General features: G+C 46.1%; 1 protein-coding gene across 1 annotated transcript in view; it reads right to left on the bottom strand.

Annotated features, from left to right (window-relative positions):
- LOC121288392 (NADPH oxidase 3-like) overlaps positions 1-18,022 on the bottom strand; it is a 154,676-nt gene that overhangs the window by 82,675 nt on the left and 53,979 nt on the right. The window contains exon 10 of the mRNA XM_041206948.1: positions 6,962-7,091. Coding sequence (XP_041062882.1) covers positions 6,962-7,091 — 130 coding nt within the window. The remainder of the gene's footprint in view (positions 1-6,961; positions 7,092-18,022) is intronic.

Genomic DNA, 18,022 nt, shown 5'->3' with positions numbered 1-18,022 from the left:
AGCATATGCAGCAAGGACTGGACAACATTTAGGCCTGGGATGATAAGTGGTAAATTATATTAATGCCACACAAGTGCGAGGCAATAATCATCTCCAACAAGAGGGAATCTAACCAACTCATCCTGATATTCAACTGCATTACCATTGTTGAATCCCCCACCATCAACATTCTGGGGGTTACCATTGGCCAGAAATTTAACTGGACCAGCTATATAAATACTGTGGCTACTAAAGCAGGTCAGAGGCTGGGAATTCTGTGGTGAATAGCTCATTTCATGACTCCACAAAACCTGTCCACCATCTATAAGGCACAAATCAGGACGGTGATGGATTATCCTCCACTTGCCTGGATAAGTGCAGCTTCAACAACACTGAAGAAGCTTGACACTATTGAGGACAAAGCAGTCGGCTTGAATGGCACCCCATCTACCACCTTAAACATTCACTCACTCCACCATGAGGCACAGAATGTACTATATACAAAATGCACTGCAGCAACTTGCTAAGACTCCTTTGACAGCACCTTCCAAACCCATGACCTCTGCAACAGATTCCTTGGGATCTGCCATGAGGAACCCCACCAATGAGGCATAAAAGCACTAAATTGACAATGATGTGGTCATCAGGTGTGTCATGGAACAAACCATCATAATGTTGAAGATAAGCTTCAAGTGGTCTTGAGGTGCCCTTCAGTGTTCGCCAGCATGTGTCTCCAGAATAATAGTAGTGTGCAATGTACTACACAACATCTAGCTTTCTGCTTCTCAATGATAGTCCCTGGAGTTTAGTATTTGTGTCCAGCTGAGCAGAGTTTTGAAAGAATTACATCCCTTGGAGTCAATTTTCCAAAGGTGTTCCTGCCAAGAGCATCTTCTTGTCCTCACTTGTGAATTGTGGATCACCAGGTGATAACTAAACTGTTTAAGTGAACCCACTGCAGTGCAAATATTTGCACTGGTGTCTATTCGTAAACGTGTGAAAGGGCAGAAGGAATGGCCGGCACTGAGGAATCATCCTCATGCATGTCCTGTGACATTTGTTGTATGCATCAAGACCTAGAAGGCAAAGGGAAAGAGTACGATTTAGATATGGCAAAGTCACAATCTTGTCAACCACTGTACTCTGTTTTCTCAATTTTCAGATATTGATGAAATAAACTCAGCATAAGTGCATCGAAAATATTTATAATTCTGCACCTTTTTCTATAATGTAAAAGGAAGAGTCTAGTGAATGCAAACATGGGCTCCTTTTAGGTAAAGATGAGAAATCATAATGGGGAATAAGGAAATGGCAGAGGTACTTCACAAGTATTACAGGCAGAAATTTATCAAAAAGGTTGGAGCCCTAACAGAGACCGGAAATGCATGTTGACTTGATTTTACGGGTGGCAACTCATGAATAAGCGGTCGCCTGGTTTTCTGTCCTGTGCAGGATGGCTGTCTGCCCCTAGAGCAGCCTCCCCAATCAGGGGAGCCCAACAGCCCTGATTTTACTGCCTTCCTCCTCCAATCTCCAGAAGATAGGAATAAACAGGTCATCTTCAGGTTGGCAGGTCGTAATTAGTCCAGTGCTGCATGCATCAGGAATTTGCAATCTACACCAATGATTTAGATGAGGGAACTGAGTGTAATCCATCCATGTTTGCTGAAGGCACAAATTTAGATGGTAAGTAAGTTGTGTGCAGTATACAAAGAGGCTAAAAGGGGATATGGACTGGTTAAGTGTTTGGGCAGGAAGATGACAGATGAAATAAAGGGTGGCAATTAATGGAGCGAAGGGGGTTCTGCCCACTGGCTGGAGAGCTGGCAAGAGCTCCATGTTGTTTTCTTTTGGGAGGGCCCATCAAATTAAGTGCCACTCAGGGGATCAAGGATCCTTGGGGCATAAAATCCTGCCCCTGAGAGCTGCCAGTCAATTAGAAGCTGGCAGCTGTGCATTGCTTGGCAGCGCCACAGGGGGAGTGGTGGCTGCTGCCAGCAATCCACCCACACATGGTCCAGGATCAGCAAGCACCCCAGACCACAGGTCAGTGGGATGGGGGTCATAGGGTGGGGTTTGCAGGGGAGGGAGGGAAAGGGGTTGGCAGTAAGGGCAGGGGGCTGGCTCTCAGCAGGCCCCTCCTTCCAGATGCTGCCTACATCGATCAGGCACTGAATGCCTTTGAACAAGAGACCCCACAAGAAGTCTGCAAACAACCCCAATGGGTTTGCATTTTGGTTCCTCACCTGCTAGTTGGACAGCTTCAATAGCATCTCTCTTTTTTCATCAATATTTGGGTTGGAATAAGGAGATTTTGCTGCAGCTATATGTGGTTTTGGTGAGACCACAGCTGGAGTACTGTTTACAGCTTTGGTCTTCTTACTTAAGGAAGAATATACTTGCCTTAGAGGAGGTGCAACAGATGTTCACAAGATTAATTTCTGAGGGATTGTCTTCTGAGCAGACATTGGGCGGAATCATTCCAGGTTTGCACTGTGTGGTAGCAGATGAAAAAAAGGAATTTTACTTGCCAGCCGCAATGGTGGCTTTTCACGCTGTATCGTCCCAGGCTCGCTTCTTTAATTATGTATTCCGGGGAAACATGCCATTTTGATGGTGGCCACACTCTCGATCGCCCGCCACGCCATCACCTCACTGCTTTGTCAGGTCGAGTCGCATATTTAAAGTGTAGCTGTGTGCATATCTCTCAGTGCTTTCAGCCCATGACTGCTGTAAAGAAGACATGGCCCCGGAAGACAAGAAGACTGCGGTGCCCCAGTTTAATGATGCATCCCTCGAGGTGATCTTGTGGATGCCATGGAGGCCCGTTGTGATGTCCTCCACCCCGGCTCTGGCCACAAGATGGGCAGCAACATCACTAATCCAGCATGGGAGCTGGTGGTAGCAGTGGCCCAACAAAAGAAGACTTTTGATGAATGATCTCCTCCATTCTGCCAGGGTAAGTCACTCTTCTCATCGCTCTCAACTCACACACTCACAAGCCCATCACACATCTACAGGGATCTCACTCGCTGTCAGTTCAAGGGACATCACAATTCACTCTCTCATACACACCTTCATTGTCCTCAGCCCATCTTTTGGACCACTCACCACCACACATGCCAGGCATACTAATCAGCTGGCCTGGCAGGCATCCTGCTTACACTCTTTACATCTGTATTTATGCAGGACAAGCTGGCACACAACAAGATGGAGAGGTCGCAGACTGTTGGGAGAATGCCTGAAATCAAGGTCCTCACAGATTTTGAAAATAGAGCCATCCAACTGGCTGGCAAGGATCTGGACTTTAACTGATGGTGAGGTCGGCAGTGCTCTACCAAGTGAGGACCCAGCAGTGCCAGATCCATCAGATAACCATGCTGTTAGTGCAGTCCCTTGCCATGCACTAATTATCTCTCCTTGTTTTTACAGGCAAATCTGGGAAACAACCAAGGGAGTCCACAGCTCAGGGCCTCCAATCAAGCCCCAAAGAAACCTCTGAAAAGGAATCTGAAGGCACCTTCATTGAAGACCCATCACAGCATTCACCCACATTCTCCACCAGGGCAGAAACACACACCTCGGTGGGGCCTAGCTTCAGAGTAGCTTCGGGATCACAATCTGGTAAGCACATCGCACTGTCGGATCCACATCAGGCGGCAGCAGAGACTTCCCAGGTCACTGGCACTCAGAGGACTGCTGGAGGCCAGAAATCAGCTGATTCCGAGTCATATGACGAGCCTCCGGACTCGGTTGTGCCTCAGTTGCTGGAGCTGCAAAGGCAAGCCTGGGAACTCCTCAGACTGTAAGGCATGATGGAGGAGTCCATCTGCCTTCAGGCTGAAGTGATAGTGCCAGCATGCCAACGCACCTAGGTCAACACTAGTAGGATTACGGTTGCCATGGAGACCTTGGTCCAGGACATTGTTCCTGCACTGCTGCGCGGCTGAACTCCATCGATGGTGCCAGAGTTGGCCTCCAACAGTGTGTATGCGAGACAGGTGTGGGACAGCTCGATTTCACGCCAGCTACCCCTTATCCTCAAGAAGTCAGCCAGGGGCCCTCGGGCACCCATAGGAAGGAGAATCAACAGGTGCACACCCCGGGGCCATCCACCTGGGTGACACCGGGAGTGTCTGTCACATCCGAATCCCCTCTTGCTATGACCGCAGCAGCTCCAGCTCCACAGTCTGAGGAGGATGCCACTGCCACACAGTAGGACCCCGAAAGCAGGCCAGGTCCCTCCAGGTCTCAGCCCTCCAGAGGACGCCTACCAAGGTCATCACAAACAGGGCATAGCAGTCAGCAGGCTGCCTCCATCTCCGGTGTGGATGTCTGAGGAGCATCAAGACGTAGCAGCAGGGTTAGGAAGGTTAAGAAGACGTAGTTGCACAGCCTGGGCATGGGTTAATCACTTGTACATAATCTTCACTATTGTAAATAAACTCGCAAGAATGTCTCCCTGCCGATGGCTCCTTGTTCTGATGAGCAGTGTTTGTGTCACTAAAACTTGGTTCCTGCACAAGTTAAAGGAAAGTGTCTCAGTTCAGGGCATCTTCCCTGTGCAGTGTGTGACTTTCAGACCAAAGTGATGGTCTGGCCTTACACTCCCTGCATATATTATGGTGAGAAATGCGGGCTGCTATTGATGGGTGGAGTGGACAATTGCAAACTGGTTTCATGACGTTGTGAAACCGATTTTCCGCCTTCCAGCCATATTGTCCACTCATACCCGCCATGACGCCTGATGCTAGAGGCATGGAAAATTCCACCCTATGAGACACATCAAATTGCATAAGGATTGGGGTGGAAGGCAACAGTGGATGAATAAATGCAGAGGTGACCAAGTGCATAGAAAATGAAGGCTGAGTGCTGCTGAATGTTGAGTGGGTGTGAGGAATGATGTGATGGTGTACGCTTGGCAAGAGCATGTGGTCGGGCAGGGCTTAATATACAATTGTACTCACTTTCCCTGATCCTTTAGGTCATTAAACCATGGCTTACATTGCAGCCAAAAACCTGGGCACAATGGTCCTGCTGCTCACATATTCAACTACTTCCAAACACGCCATCTTAGTAAGAGTTGTAGGTTTCTTCCTCTCATTGCTAGGGAAAAGCATGTCTTTCCTATTCTTGACTGCATGTAGGAGTAAATCCATTGATGCATTGAATCTGGGTGCTGGCCTCACTCAATGTGTGCTGTCCGTCATGAACATCTCTAATTTAAACTTGCGTACTGTCCCTTTAAAAAGAACTGAAACTGCATCATCAGGGCACGCATCCCGCCCACAGCTCAGGAGTCTGCAAGTCAAAATGAATTTCTTCAATTCAGCACCAATCACAGATTATGACCCCCTGAGTTAACTTCCAGGTTTCGTCCATGAAATTCCACTCACATACTCGGAGACCATCTTCAGATTAACATTGGTGCTCAAGTGTCCATTGGCACCTTACCAAAGGGGTCATGCATAAGCTTTGATAGGAATTTGCAGCAGGCTTTTTATATATGGGTGTAGCAAGGTGGGGAGGTGGTGTCATGGTGTGGGGGCTATTTATTTTCTTTCATGGGATGTGGGCATCACTGGCTAGGCCAGCATTTGTTTTCCATCCCTAATTGTCCTTGAGAAGTTTGCAATGAGCCGCCTTCTTGAACCAATGCAGTCCATCTGGTTTGGGTACACCATGTTGTTGTTAGGAAAGGAATTCCCAAACTTAAACCCAGCAACAGTGAAGGCACGACGGTATAGTTCCAAGTCAGGATGATGTGTGGCTAATGTGCTGTTGAAGAGACCTTGGTGAGTTGCTGCAGTCCATTTTGTGGTGGAGGGAGTCAATGTTTCAGTTGACGGATGGCCGGGGGTGGTGGCAATCAAGTGAACTGCTTTGTCCTGGATGGTGTCGAGCTTCTGGAGTGTTGTTGAAGCTGCACTCATCCAGGCAAATGGAGAGTATTCCATCACAATCCTGACTTAGGCCTTGTAGATGGCAGACAGACTTTGAGAAGTCAGGAGGTCAGTTACTTGCCTCAGAATTCCCAGAATCTGATCTGCTGTTGTAGCCACAGTATTTGTATGGCTGGTCCAGTTCAGTTTCTGGTCAATGATAACCCCTAGGATGTTGATAATGCAATTGAATGTCAATTGGAGTTGGTTAGATTCTCTCATGTTGAAAATGATCATCTCTGGCACTTGTGTTGTATGACTGTTATTTACCAATTAACAGCCCAGGCCTGTATGTTGCCCAGGTCTTGCTGCATATGGACGCAGACTGCTTCAGTATCTGAGGAGTTGTGAATAGTGCTGACCATTGTGCAATCATCATTGTGGTGACATCATAGTTGACTCTGATCCTATTCTCATCCAGAAAATTTCCAGAAGACGTGATAAGCCTTGCTGAGATTCCTGTCCCTCCACATTCCTGTAACCCTTTGTGTGAAGAAATGTTTCTTCGACTCTGACACAGTTTTAGTGTCACAATTATTGCCCTGGTAGCAGTTATCTAACTTAGAACAGACTATGGATCAAATCTGCAATCATACTGACTTGTGTAGCTCAGTAAGGTAAGTTATGGTAGTATACCAGTTCTGATAGTTAACTAGTAATATGGAAATTATGAATTGAAGTACTGCCATGTTGTGAAATTGAATTTGTAATAATCTTGTAACTTGTGGCTACTACTAGCAAAAAGTGATTGTGAAATCTTTTGGATTGTTGTAAAAATCCAACTGTTTCACAAATGCCCTTCTGGGGAAAGGAAAACTACCTGATCCATATTCAATCCTAGTCCTTGCGACATGGTTGATTTTTAATGTCCTTTGAAGTGATCTAGCAAGCCATTCACAGGTTTTTCAGGCAAACAATTCAGCTTGACGAATCATACAAATTTATGGTGTCATTACCAACAAGACCTCAATACAGCTCCATAAAAAAAGGCAGTTGATATATTTGTAAAGATGTTTGAGTTAGCTTGAAGACTGACTTACTACTGGTTCATTTCCAGCAAATTGTGGTAAAGGGCATTCTGGGATGTCTCCCCATTCTTGATAATGATCTTTGCAATATGTAACATTGTGGTCCTGAAGACTCTGAGGTGTTTGTCCTCGAACAATGCGCCTGCAATACAGGAAAGATCACTTAATTAATTAGTTTTTCCAGGTAATTCTGTTTTTGTTCTGGATTTCCAGCATCCGCAGTTTTTTTGTTTTTACCTGCTGAGTTTTTCCAGGTAATTCTGTTTTTGTTTTGGATTTCCAGCATCCGCAGTTTTTTTTGTTTTTATCACTTAATTAATTGTTTACTGCCTGCATTTCATGAAGGATTTTGGAATTCAGAAAAGAATAATGCAAGTTTTTAAAATACTGTTAATGGTTCTATAATTTTAAAAGCAATGCTTTTGAAAATAAATCTGTTGCATTATTTCTACCACAGAAAACTTCATAATTTTTCTTTAAAACTCTTTGTCATTATTGATTTTAATTAAAAATATATAAAAATTATTTCAACAGTTTTTAATATAGCTTATTTATCAGGTGAAAGTGTTTGGAAAGAAAACACATTGATTACAACCTTGCTAATATCACCGATATTACAGAAGTGTAATTTCCTGTTGGCTAATGATGGAGCAGCCAAAAAGATATCCATTGCACAGCTCACTTTTTTATGATAACTTTGCTCTCCCCTCCCTCAAAGGAAAAAAAAAGTGAACTCATTGAATTATATTTTCATCATTCATATTAAAACAGAGAACTCGCCCAAGTAGGATACTGCTGGTTTGGGTGGCCCAATAATTTTAACATCACTTAAAATGGAAAGCCCTTCATATCAAAATTGTTCCCATGTACAGATTGTTTTACTGGTAAAAATACTTTAACTAGAATTAGTTAAGCCAAAATATTTTCAATTACAAACCAACTGACTCTAGTGCCTGGCTGCCTTTATATACCAAGAAGCATTGGTGCTGCCTATTCGAAATTCCAAATTCCAGTGAGTAACCATAGAATTAAAGAAGGCCCACAGTGACTGTGCCAGCTCTTTGAGATAGCCATTCAATTAATCCTATTCCCCTTCTCTTTTCTCATAGCCCTGAACCCAACCTTTCTCAAATTCGCCCTTTTTGGTGTCAGTCAAGGTGAGTAATCAACCCATTTCCAGGAGTTGGGTAATTTATTTAAATATTTTACTGAGGCTGCATGCCTCAGATTTTATATGTCTTCTCAGTTTAACCCTTGCTGGCACTGTTTCCTTGATCCCCAGTAGCTCAGCAGCTAAAAAGAGATGAGGACTGCAGTGTGGCAGAATTAAGTAACTTAAGTAAAAAGCTCATCGACTGAGGAGCAGGAATATTATTCCCAGCCACGCAAATTAACTTGCTGCACCACCCCACACCACCTCCGCCCCACAACAATGATTGGACACCTTGCTCCACTGCGATCAGATCCCCCATAGGATATCACCGCTCCCTCCCTTCTTCTCCAGGAGCACCAGCTTTCCTTGATCTCTGACCTGACCACCTCTACCCTTGATCTATCCTTGTACCTTGTACCTTGTACCTGCCTTGTGATCTCTACCCCAGGCACAGGGTGCCTATTTACTCCTGGGTTGTGGCCTCTTCTGCTGTGTTGCCCACCCCATAGGGAACCAAACCCAGGCTGGCTTGCAGGCAGGGATCCTGTTGAACAAAAATACATACACTGTGGAGAGTGTTCTCAGAACTCCTCCCTCCTCTAAGTTGGAAATGTCACTCATTAAAGATCAGAGGCAGGATTCTTCACTGAGCGGGCGGGCATGTGCCCAACCTGCTCGAGTGTGAAATAGCATGCAATGACGTCGGGTGAGCATCCTGACATCATCACACACTTGTGTGATATTTCAGTCAGCGGGCGCGCACTAAACTTGGAAGCATGCCCGTCAATAATTAAGAGGGCAATTAAGCCCATTAACAGCACAATTAACAGAGATTTTTCACTGCCCGTCCAAAGTTATGGGATGAGGTTTCTGTGATCAATTTAAATAAAAATAAATTTCTGTGGACAGCATTTTCACTACTTATATTTTCAGGTGACTGATTATTAAGCTTGGACACTTTTTTCCGTTTTCTGTGACCTTTACTTTAGGTTGTTCAGGTCTTCAGTTCCCTGAGGCAGCTCTCTGCCTTCAGGGAGCTTTCTGTAAAGGCTCACCCATGCCTGCGCTGACTTCAGCGCTCGCCCTCCAGCCGCCCCGGCAGTGCTGAGCCTTTCAGCACATGCTTCACACTGGTTGGCCATTAACTGGTTAACAGTGTTGCTAGTGTTGCTGAAGACTGCACTTGTCTCGGGAACTGATTGGTCACATTTGTCAGCTACTGCAGGATTTGGTGCCAAGGAGACATGGAGGGCATCCACTACTAGTGGCCGTGAAAGTGACAGCGGCACCCAATTTCTATGTCAATGGCTCCTTTCAGGGCTCCACAGGTGATCTCTGTGGGATATCACAAGCCTCCGCTCACAAAAGCATCCGTGAGGTCATGGGTACCATCTTTGCGAGGGCACACAACTTTGTACATTTCGCCTGGGACCAGGAGAGCCAGGATGCAAGAGCGCTGGGATTTGCCCAGATCTCAGATTTCCCACAGGTGCAGGGTGCAGTCGACTCCATTCACATGGCACTCAGATCTCTGTCCCAACATGTGGTCAACTATGTCAACTGCATGGGATTCCATTTGCTGAATGTGCAGCTGGTGTGCGACCACCACAAATGCATCCTTCAGGTCTGTTCACGGTTTCCAGGGAGTGTGCACAACTCCTGCATTCTTATATAAAAACAAAAAACTGCGGATGCTGGAAATCCAAAACAAAAACAGAATTACCTGGAAAAATTCAGCAGATCTGGCAGCATCGGCGGAGAAGAAAAGAGTTGACTTTTCGAGTCCTCATGAGGACTCGAAACGTCAGCTCTTTTCTTCTCCGCCGATGCTGCCAGATCTGCTGAGTTTTTCCAGGTAATTCTGTTTTTGTCCTGCATTCTTAGTTGGTCACAGATCCCTGAAGACTTTCAGGGTCTACAGACACTGCAGGGACAACTCTTTGGGGACAAGGGCTACTTGCAAAAGACATGGCTGATGACACCCTTGCAGCAGCCTTAGACTGCAGCAGAGCAAAGGTAAGATGAGGTTCATGCTACAGTTCGCAGCTCTATAAAAATTATTCATTCACAGGATGTGGGCTTCGCTGGCTGTGCCAGCATTTAATGCCCATCCCTAGTTGCCCTTGCGAAGGTGGTGGTGAGCTGCCTTTTTGAACCACGGCAGTCTGTGGTGTAGGCACACCCACAGTGCTGTTAGGGAGGGAGTTCCAGGATTTTGACCCAGCGACAGTGAAGGAACGGCCATGTATTTCCAAGTCAGGATGGTGGGTGACTTGGAGGGGAACTTCCAGGTGGTGGAGTTCCCATCTATCTGCTGCCCTTGTCCTTCTAGATGGTAGTGGTTGTGGGTTTGGAAGGTGCTGTCGAAGGAGCCTTGGTGAATTCCTGCTGCTGCTACTGTGCGTCGGTGGTGGAGGGAGCGAATGTTTGTGGATGTGGTGCCAATCAAGCAGACTGCTTTGTCCTGGATGGTGTCAAGCTTCTTGAGTATTGTGGGAGCTGCACTCATCCAGGCAAGTGGGGATTATTCCATCATACTCCTGACTTGTGTCTTGTAGATAGTGGACAGGCTTTGGGGAGTCAGGAGGTGAGTTACTTGCCACAGGATTCCTAGTCTCTGACCTGCTATTGTAGCCACAGTATTTATATGGCTAGCCCAGTTCAGATTATGGTCAATGGTAACCCCGAGATGTTGATAGTGGGAGATTCAGTGATGGTAATGCCACTGAACATCAAGGGGTGATGGTTGGACTCTGTTTTGTTGGAGATGGTCATTGCCTGACACTTGATGAAGCAATTGAAGATGGTTGGTCCGAAGACATTTGGTAAAGCAGACCATCGGGATGCTGAAAATGAGGTTCCAGTGCCTGGACCGGTCTGGTGGAGCCCTACAATATAGTCCACAGTGGGTGTCATGCATTGTTGTCCTTTGCTGTGCCCTTTACAACCTGGTGCCACAACGGGGAGAGGAGCTGGGGGAGGAGGAGTTGGAGGTCTCCTCTGATGAGGAGGACGCCAATGGGGATGAGGGTGAGGAGATCCTCGAAGGCGATGATAATGGAGATGAAGCCCTTGAACTGGTCAGATGAGGCAGACGTGCTCAGGAGGCCCTCATAGCTGCTGGAAGAGTGGAGAATCATAATGACATGCAGCGAGGAGACACAAGATCCTCATATTGCATCTCTGTACGTTTGACTTCAATCTGCCTTTTGGCAGCGCACATAATGCTCCTGTCATAGAGATGCAGTGGAGGCCCTAATAATCACTCAATTGCAGGAGGATGATGATGGCATGCAGTGAGGACACTCCATAGATCTTCACATTGTCTCTGAGAATGTCTGACTCCTGTCTGGCTGAGGGCAGCTCACTTGCGCTCTGTGATCAGGGTCATATCATAGAGAGGCAGCCATGAAACTTTAAAAGCATCTTATCCTTTGTCCGCCTTCAGCACCTGACTCTTCCGGTGCACAGTGTCACTGGTCACAGGTGCTACAGGGATGGAGGCCAGCCCCACCTTAAAGGGGCTGAGAGCACACGGAGAGAATGACGGTACTCTGTGATGCCTACCCATGACATTCTGACAGCAATGACAAACAGCGTCAAGGTGCAGGCATCACGTCAATAATATGTCTAAGGAGTGTGAGGCCGGACCATCATTTTGGTCTGAAGGCTGTACAAAACACAGGGAAGAGGTCCTAGGTTGAGACACCTGCCTTTATCTTGTGCAGATAGGTTTCACATCTCAGTGACACAAACACTGCTCTTCAGAACAAGGAGCCATAGGCAGGGGGACATTCTTGGAAGTTCATTGACAATAGTGAAGAGTATGTACAAGTGATTAACGCCTGTGCCCAGGCTGTGCAACTACACCTTCTTAGTTGGGGTGTTTTGTTGACCCCTTTAATCACATTTTAATTTAAAGTTTGTAAGTTTCCTTTAAACTTTGTTCTTGGTTTTACAGCTGACCTGAATTAGGGGCTGTGCCTGATTTATCCCAATTTTGTTAATTTAGTCTAATTGTTTTAACTCGAAAAGAGTTACACCTTCTTAGATTTCCTAACCCTACCGCTATGTCTTTTGGTATTCCCTGGTCATCCACAGTGGAGGTGGAGACAGCCTGCTGACGATGTCTGTGATGACCTTGGTGGGCATCTTTTGGAGGGCTGAGACCTGGAGGGCTCCAGCCTCTCAGGGTCTTGCTGTATGGTAGTTGTGCCCTCCTCGGCCTGTGGAACTGAAGCTGCTGGGGTCACAGGAAGAGGGGATTTGGAGAGGGCAGACACTCCTGGAGTCACCTGGATGGATGGCTCTGGGTGGAGGCACACTTGCTGATCCTACGCCCTATGAGTGACCAAGGCCCCTGGCTGACTCCTTGAGAAAAAGGGGAAGTTGGAGTGAGATCGATCTGCCCCGCACCCGTCTTGTGCACAGACTGTTAGAGACCAACTCTGGTGTCAGCAATGGAGTTCAGCCCACAGAGCAGTGCAGGAGTGATGTCCTGGACCAAGGTCTCGATGGTGGCTGCTGTCCTACCAGTGTTGACCTCAGTGCATTGCCATACTGGTGCTATCACCTCAGCCTGAAGGCAGATGGACTCCTCCATCATCCCTTGCAATCTGAGAAGTGCAGCAGACATCCCTTCCTGATGTACCCTAGCTTGCCTTTGTAGGTCCAGCAACTGTGACATGACTGAGTCCAGAGGCTCATCATCTGACTCAGGCTCAGCAGGTTTCTGGCCTCCAGCAGTCCTCTGAGTGCCAGACACCTAGGAAGTCCCTGCTGTTGCCTGCTGTGGATCAGACAGTGCGATGTGCTCACCAGATTGTACTCCCGAGGCTATGCTAAAGCTAGGTCTCACCAAAGTGGGTGTATCTGTGCTGGTGGAGGGTGTGGATGAGCATTGTGACGAAACATCAAGAAGGGTGCCTTCAGATTTCAGGCAAGGTTTCTTCGGAGCTTGATTGGGGTCCCTGGGTTGTTGACTCCATCGGCTGTTTGGCAGATGTGCCTGCGAAAGCAGTGAGAGATAATTAGTGCATGGCAGTGGTCTATGAAAGAGCACACATCATTCACAGCATGGTTGTCTGATGGGTGTTGCACTGCTGGATGCTCACTTGGTAGAGCAGCACCAACCTCACCTTCAGCACAGGTAGGGTCCAGATCCTCACTGGCCAGATGGATAGCTCTGTTTTCAAAGCTTATGAGACTTTGATTTCAGGCGTTCCTCCACCAATCTGTGATCTCTTCATCTTGTTGTGTGCCAGTTTGTCCTGCATGAATAGAATTGGGGTGTAAGCAGGACACCTGCCAGCCCAGATGATAAGATGCCTAGCATGTGTGGATGGTGATGGTCCCATGGACGGGATGAGAGCAATGAAAGTGTATGTGAGAAAGTGAATGGTGATGGCCCTCGAGCTGGCAGTGAGTGAGATCCCTGTGAATGTGTGATGGGTTTGTGATTGTGAGTTGAGAGTGATGAGAAGAGTGACTTACCCTGGTCGAATGGAGAAGCTCATTCATCCTCTTGTAGCACTGGATGCCTGTCCTCTTTTGCAGGGCATTGAAACTGACCACTGCTGCCATGGCCAAGCTGGATTAGTGATGTTGCTGCCCATCCTGCAGCTAGAACGGGGGGAGATGATATCATGGCGGGCCTCCACTGCGTCCAAAAGGTGCTCAAGGAACACGTCATTGAACCAGGAGGCTGCAGTCTTTATACCTTCCAGGACCATGTCTTTTTTGCAGCAGTTGTAGGCTGGAAACACTGAGAAGGTGCATGCAGCTGCATTTTAAATATGGAGTCTGGCGTGATGAAGCAGTGAGGTGATGGTGTGGTGTGCAAATGAGAACCTGCCCACCATGGAAACGATGTGTTTCCCGGGAATACGTAATTAGTATGGCGTGATGTCTTACCCACTCGCTACTGCACTTAGTGCAAATCTGGGACGATTCTGCCCTTAGTCATAAGTGGCTCCTGTGCTCAGCTGCTCTCTGTTGTGTTGCTGGCATCCCCTGTGTACTGCAGGGATCCGAGTAGCATTGTGAAGAAACCACATGTGCCAGGCAGCCTTCCCTTTTTAATGTTGTGGTCTCTACAACAGGGAAGTTACAGCAATCAATTGCAGGCTACTAGATAGTCACATTGGAGCAGTGAGAAACAAGGTGGGTGCCTCACCAGGCATGGGAAAGGGTTTCCCAATTTAATAATGTTGTCCTAGACTGGTAAGACAGGTAGGAGCCAGGAGCAGCCATGTTTCTTCTAGTGTGATATATCCCTCAAGATGGAGCCTTCTCAGGGGATGGCAGTACATGGCAAGAGAGGCCCAGAATGTGGTACCCAGAAGATGGCAGCAGTGCTGAAAGAAATTTAATGACCTCACTCAGATGGCACAAGTGAGTGAATGTGGCTGTATATCACATCTCAGACCCATCGCACCGCCCACCTCTCATGCTGCTCAATCCACTCACCCCTCATCTTTCACCCAACAGCGCAACCTGTTATGTGTCCACGTCTTTTCAAAATCCTATGCCTCACCCTCACATGTTTTCCAATCTTGCCACCCACAGATACATCTCTATACAAGTCAGCAAACCTACAGCTAATCAGCTATGTCAGGCATGTCACCCAAGCACACTGACACACAATCATTGACATTCTGTATTCTTTTTTGCAGGAGGAGGTAGCCCACAACAGGAGGCAGACCTCCAGGACCAACGGACGACCAGTACATCTTCATCTGCTTGATGCCTTGGAGGAGATGTGAATAGAATTATTTCGATCAATGTCAAAAAGCCAGTGGCAACTGGTGCTGCTGAGGTCATCATGGAGGAGGGTAAGTTGCTGCCTTATGCTCTTTCTTCATTCACTCATCACTCTCATCCTGAAAGGTTCCATGATTTAAAAGCTGCAGATGGACCTCCAAGCCCTCCCCTTAATCTTTTGTGCTTACAGAAAGTCAAGAATTGCTATCTGTCAGCCACTGCAACCTCATGAGGAAGGTCAATAGCAGCAACAGACCTCTGAGGAAAAAGCACCATCATTTGACCTTACACTCTCAGCCACCTATTTAGATACTAGCACAACTTAGAAGCTACTATAGATTCAGGATCTGCATGTGGTGAGTCACCGGCACGATTGGGCTGCAGTCAGATTGGTGGGAAAAGGTCAGCGCTTATGCCAGTGGGCGCTGCCAGGAGAGTGGGCATTCACCAAGTAGAATTTCCTGCTGTGGTCAGACACCAACAGCACATTGACTGAGTGGTAGCCGTTGCAGTTGTTGTATCAGTTCCCATTGATGTGAGGTCTTGCAGAATCACAGGCAAGTGGTCAGTGGTGCCCTGCACCATCAGGAAGCCTGCTATCCTGGTAAGTCCACATGTCTTTTCATCTCTCTGTCCCCTCTTCAGGGAGAAGAGGATGAAGTCCCCTTTCTTTCTGTACAGTGTTTCTGTGACCTCACTAATGCTTATCCACATGATGAACTGAGATACATTCCTCGTGCCACCTGCTCCCACCTGTGGCATAGGTTGTAAGGGCAACAGTAACCTTCACAGTTACTGTTAGGTCTGTCCTCGCCCTGGTTTGAGGCTCCAGGTCATCATGAAGGAGGCCACACAACTTTGTGAAGTCTAGCCTCCTCAGGCACTGCTCCTGGTTTATCCCAAAAAGGACTGTTTTGCTCAGAAGACCCTTTGTGGGCTTTGTTCTCTCTAAGCTGCATGGATGATGCCTGTGCAGCAATCTGAAATGTATCACGCACAAAACAATGGGCCACATACAATCAGTGTTCCCTTTAAGATGTGCACACATGTGACCACGCGATAGTCCTAAAGGGACTGCACTGTGCAGCAAACAGGCCACACGCAGTAAAGAGAAATTCGAGAGAACAGTGTTTGTGGATAGAAACTTCTATGGAGAGCTTCCTTCTCCTCCCTCCTCACAGAGTTTCTCTCTTTGCCTGCTCCTCTGAATATCTTGCTCATGTTGCAGAGCATGTGGCACTGCACCTCCTGCCTCCACTTAAAAAGGCAGTTACTTTCTGCCTTCCTTGTGGTCAGCAAAGCTCCAAATTCCTTCAGCAATTCACCACAATGCTCCCACAAACTTTGCCTCAGAACAGATAAGTTAAAGTGCCTCATCTGTAACTTGTTGAATGACTCTTTAAGTAACCCCAAAACAGGGCTTACTTTGCTTCATAATTTTTTTTGTTTCAGGAGTGAGTAACAAAGTCTCTGCCTGCGCATTGTTGACAAATTTTGATATCCTGGCATTCGGCCTTTTTGCGTCATTGATGCCATGATCTCGCACTTTCAATGTCTTTGGGTGCATGCAGGGGATACACCTGCATTTGCACTTCACTAATGCAATGTGGGCAGTGGCCAAAGGTGCTTTGCACGCAAGAAAACATCAGGTATATTTTCATGGTGTCACCAAATTAATTTATAGTCAATGTTTATGATGTAACTCCACATAACAACCAAAGCAATTCTTCACCTGCTGTCCATTGCAGCCATGGTTTGGACCCATTTGCAAATATTGCAAAACATTTATCTCTAACTGTCAAATTAGGAATCTGTCCATTTATGTTTTATATATTTTTTAACTACTATAAAATGTGACGTTTAAGTTGACCTGGCATATTTCAGGCCCGTAAATTTATAATTTTGCATATATTCGGCTTATAGGTCATCCCGCCTTTTCAGCCATGAAATGCTATACTCAGCCTCAATTTTGCACCTCGCTGATGCACATTTTACAAACAGGTACCTTAGAACTGAGGTCTTGTGACGTAATGGGTAGCATCCCTGCCTCTAAGCCAGAAGCTCTGGGTTTGAGTCCCAACCCAAGAATTGATGGTCAGGGAAGGTGTGTTTGTAATGCAGCCAAACAGGCTGAGTATCGACCTGAAATCCTTCCAATGCAAGCCAATGGCAGGTAGTAAAGTGGGAGAGCTTCCTGGTCAGCCATGTGATGGAAAGAATGTTGGAGCATCTACCAACATTGCTGTGCATAGCTCCAGGCTGCAACATGCATGTAAGAAGTACAAGCTGTTACAGCAACTTTGACTTCCTGAGTGAATTATAACACACCACCACCTTATAACTGTGCACAAAGCATCAAGCAGGCAATAAGGGCTGTGTTGCGAAGATGTATAGGAGTTTAAGATACATCCACTCTTTGCATTGGATGCACATGACATTTCAAAATGGCATCCACCCATGCCTGTGGTTCACTCATACTTGGAATATAAGTCAAGCCCTGTTTTTGGAGGGGATTTTTTTGAGACTTCAAAGGTCGACTTATATGCCAACACCAAAGGAAGTCTGACATTCAGATACTGAATGCAATACTACATACTGAGCTTCTCTCCAAGTTAACTACACTGAAGGAGAAGATCATCTTTGTGCACTATTAATAGCAAGATTATAATTATGTTTGTAAAAGAATGTGTTTAGAATTTAGAATGTGGTGAACAGATTAAGTTTTTTTATTTTACATTCAGAATGAAATTTCGTTAATATTGAACTCAGATCTCTGGTTCCACGCAAATAATTTTCACATATTACCTCCCTTCACTCTATTACTTCACAACTTAAAAAATTTTGATCAGATTTTTGTTATGTTCTCTTATGTCTTATAATATCCTTTAGATATTCTTCAAATGTCAGAAATAAGGATTTGGAACTTAAATTTACAGCATGTATTTTGTTGTTAAAGATTAATTCATCAAAATGAGATTCCAAGCAAAATAAATACTTTCAATTTTTTCTAATTATAAACTTTTCATTTGAATTGCTTAATTGTATAATTAGAATACTTCATGACTATATTATCCTTCGTATTTTCTCTTTTAGGATTGTAAATAGGACTCATACTTTTCTCATTTTCTTATTTATAAATATGTTAATAATGCTGATGG

This window comes from Carcharodon carcharias, chromosome 2, assembly GCF_017639515.1.
Source record: "Carcharodon carcharias isolate sCarCar2 chromosome 2, sCarCar2.pri, whole genome shotgun sequence".
Classification (NCBI taxonomy): Eukaryota; Metazoa; Chordata; class Chondrichthyes; order Lamniformes; family Lamnidae; genus Carcharodon; species Carcharodon carcharias.
The sequence above is the reverse complement of the archived record's forward strand: the minus strand, read 5'-3'. Positions and strand labels throughout refer to the sequence as shown.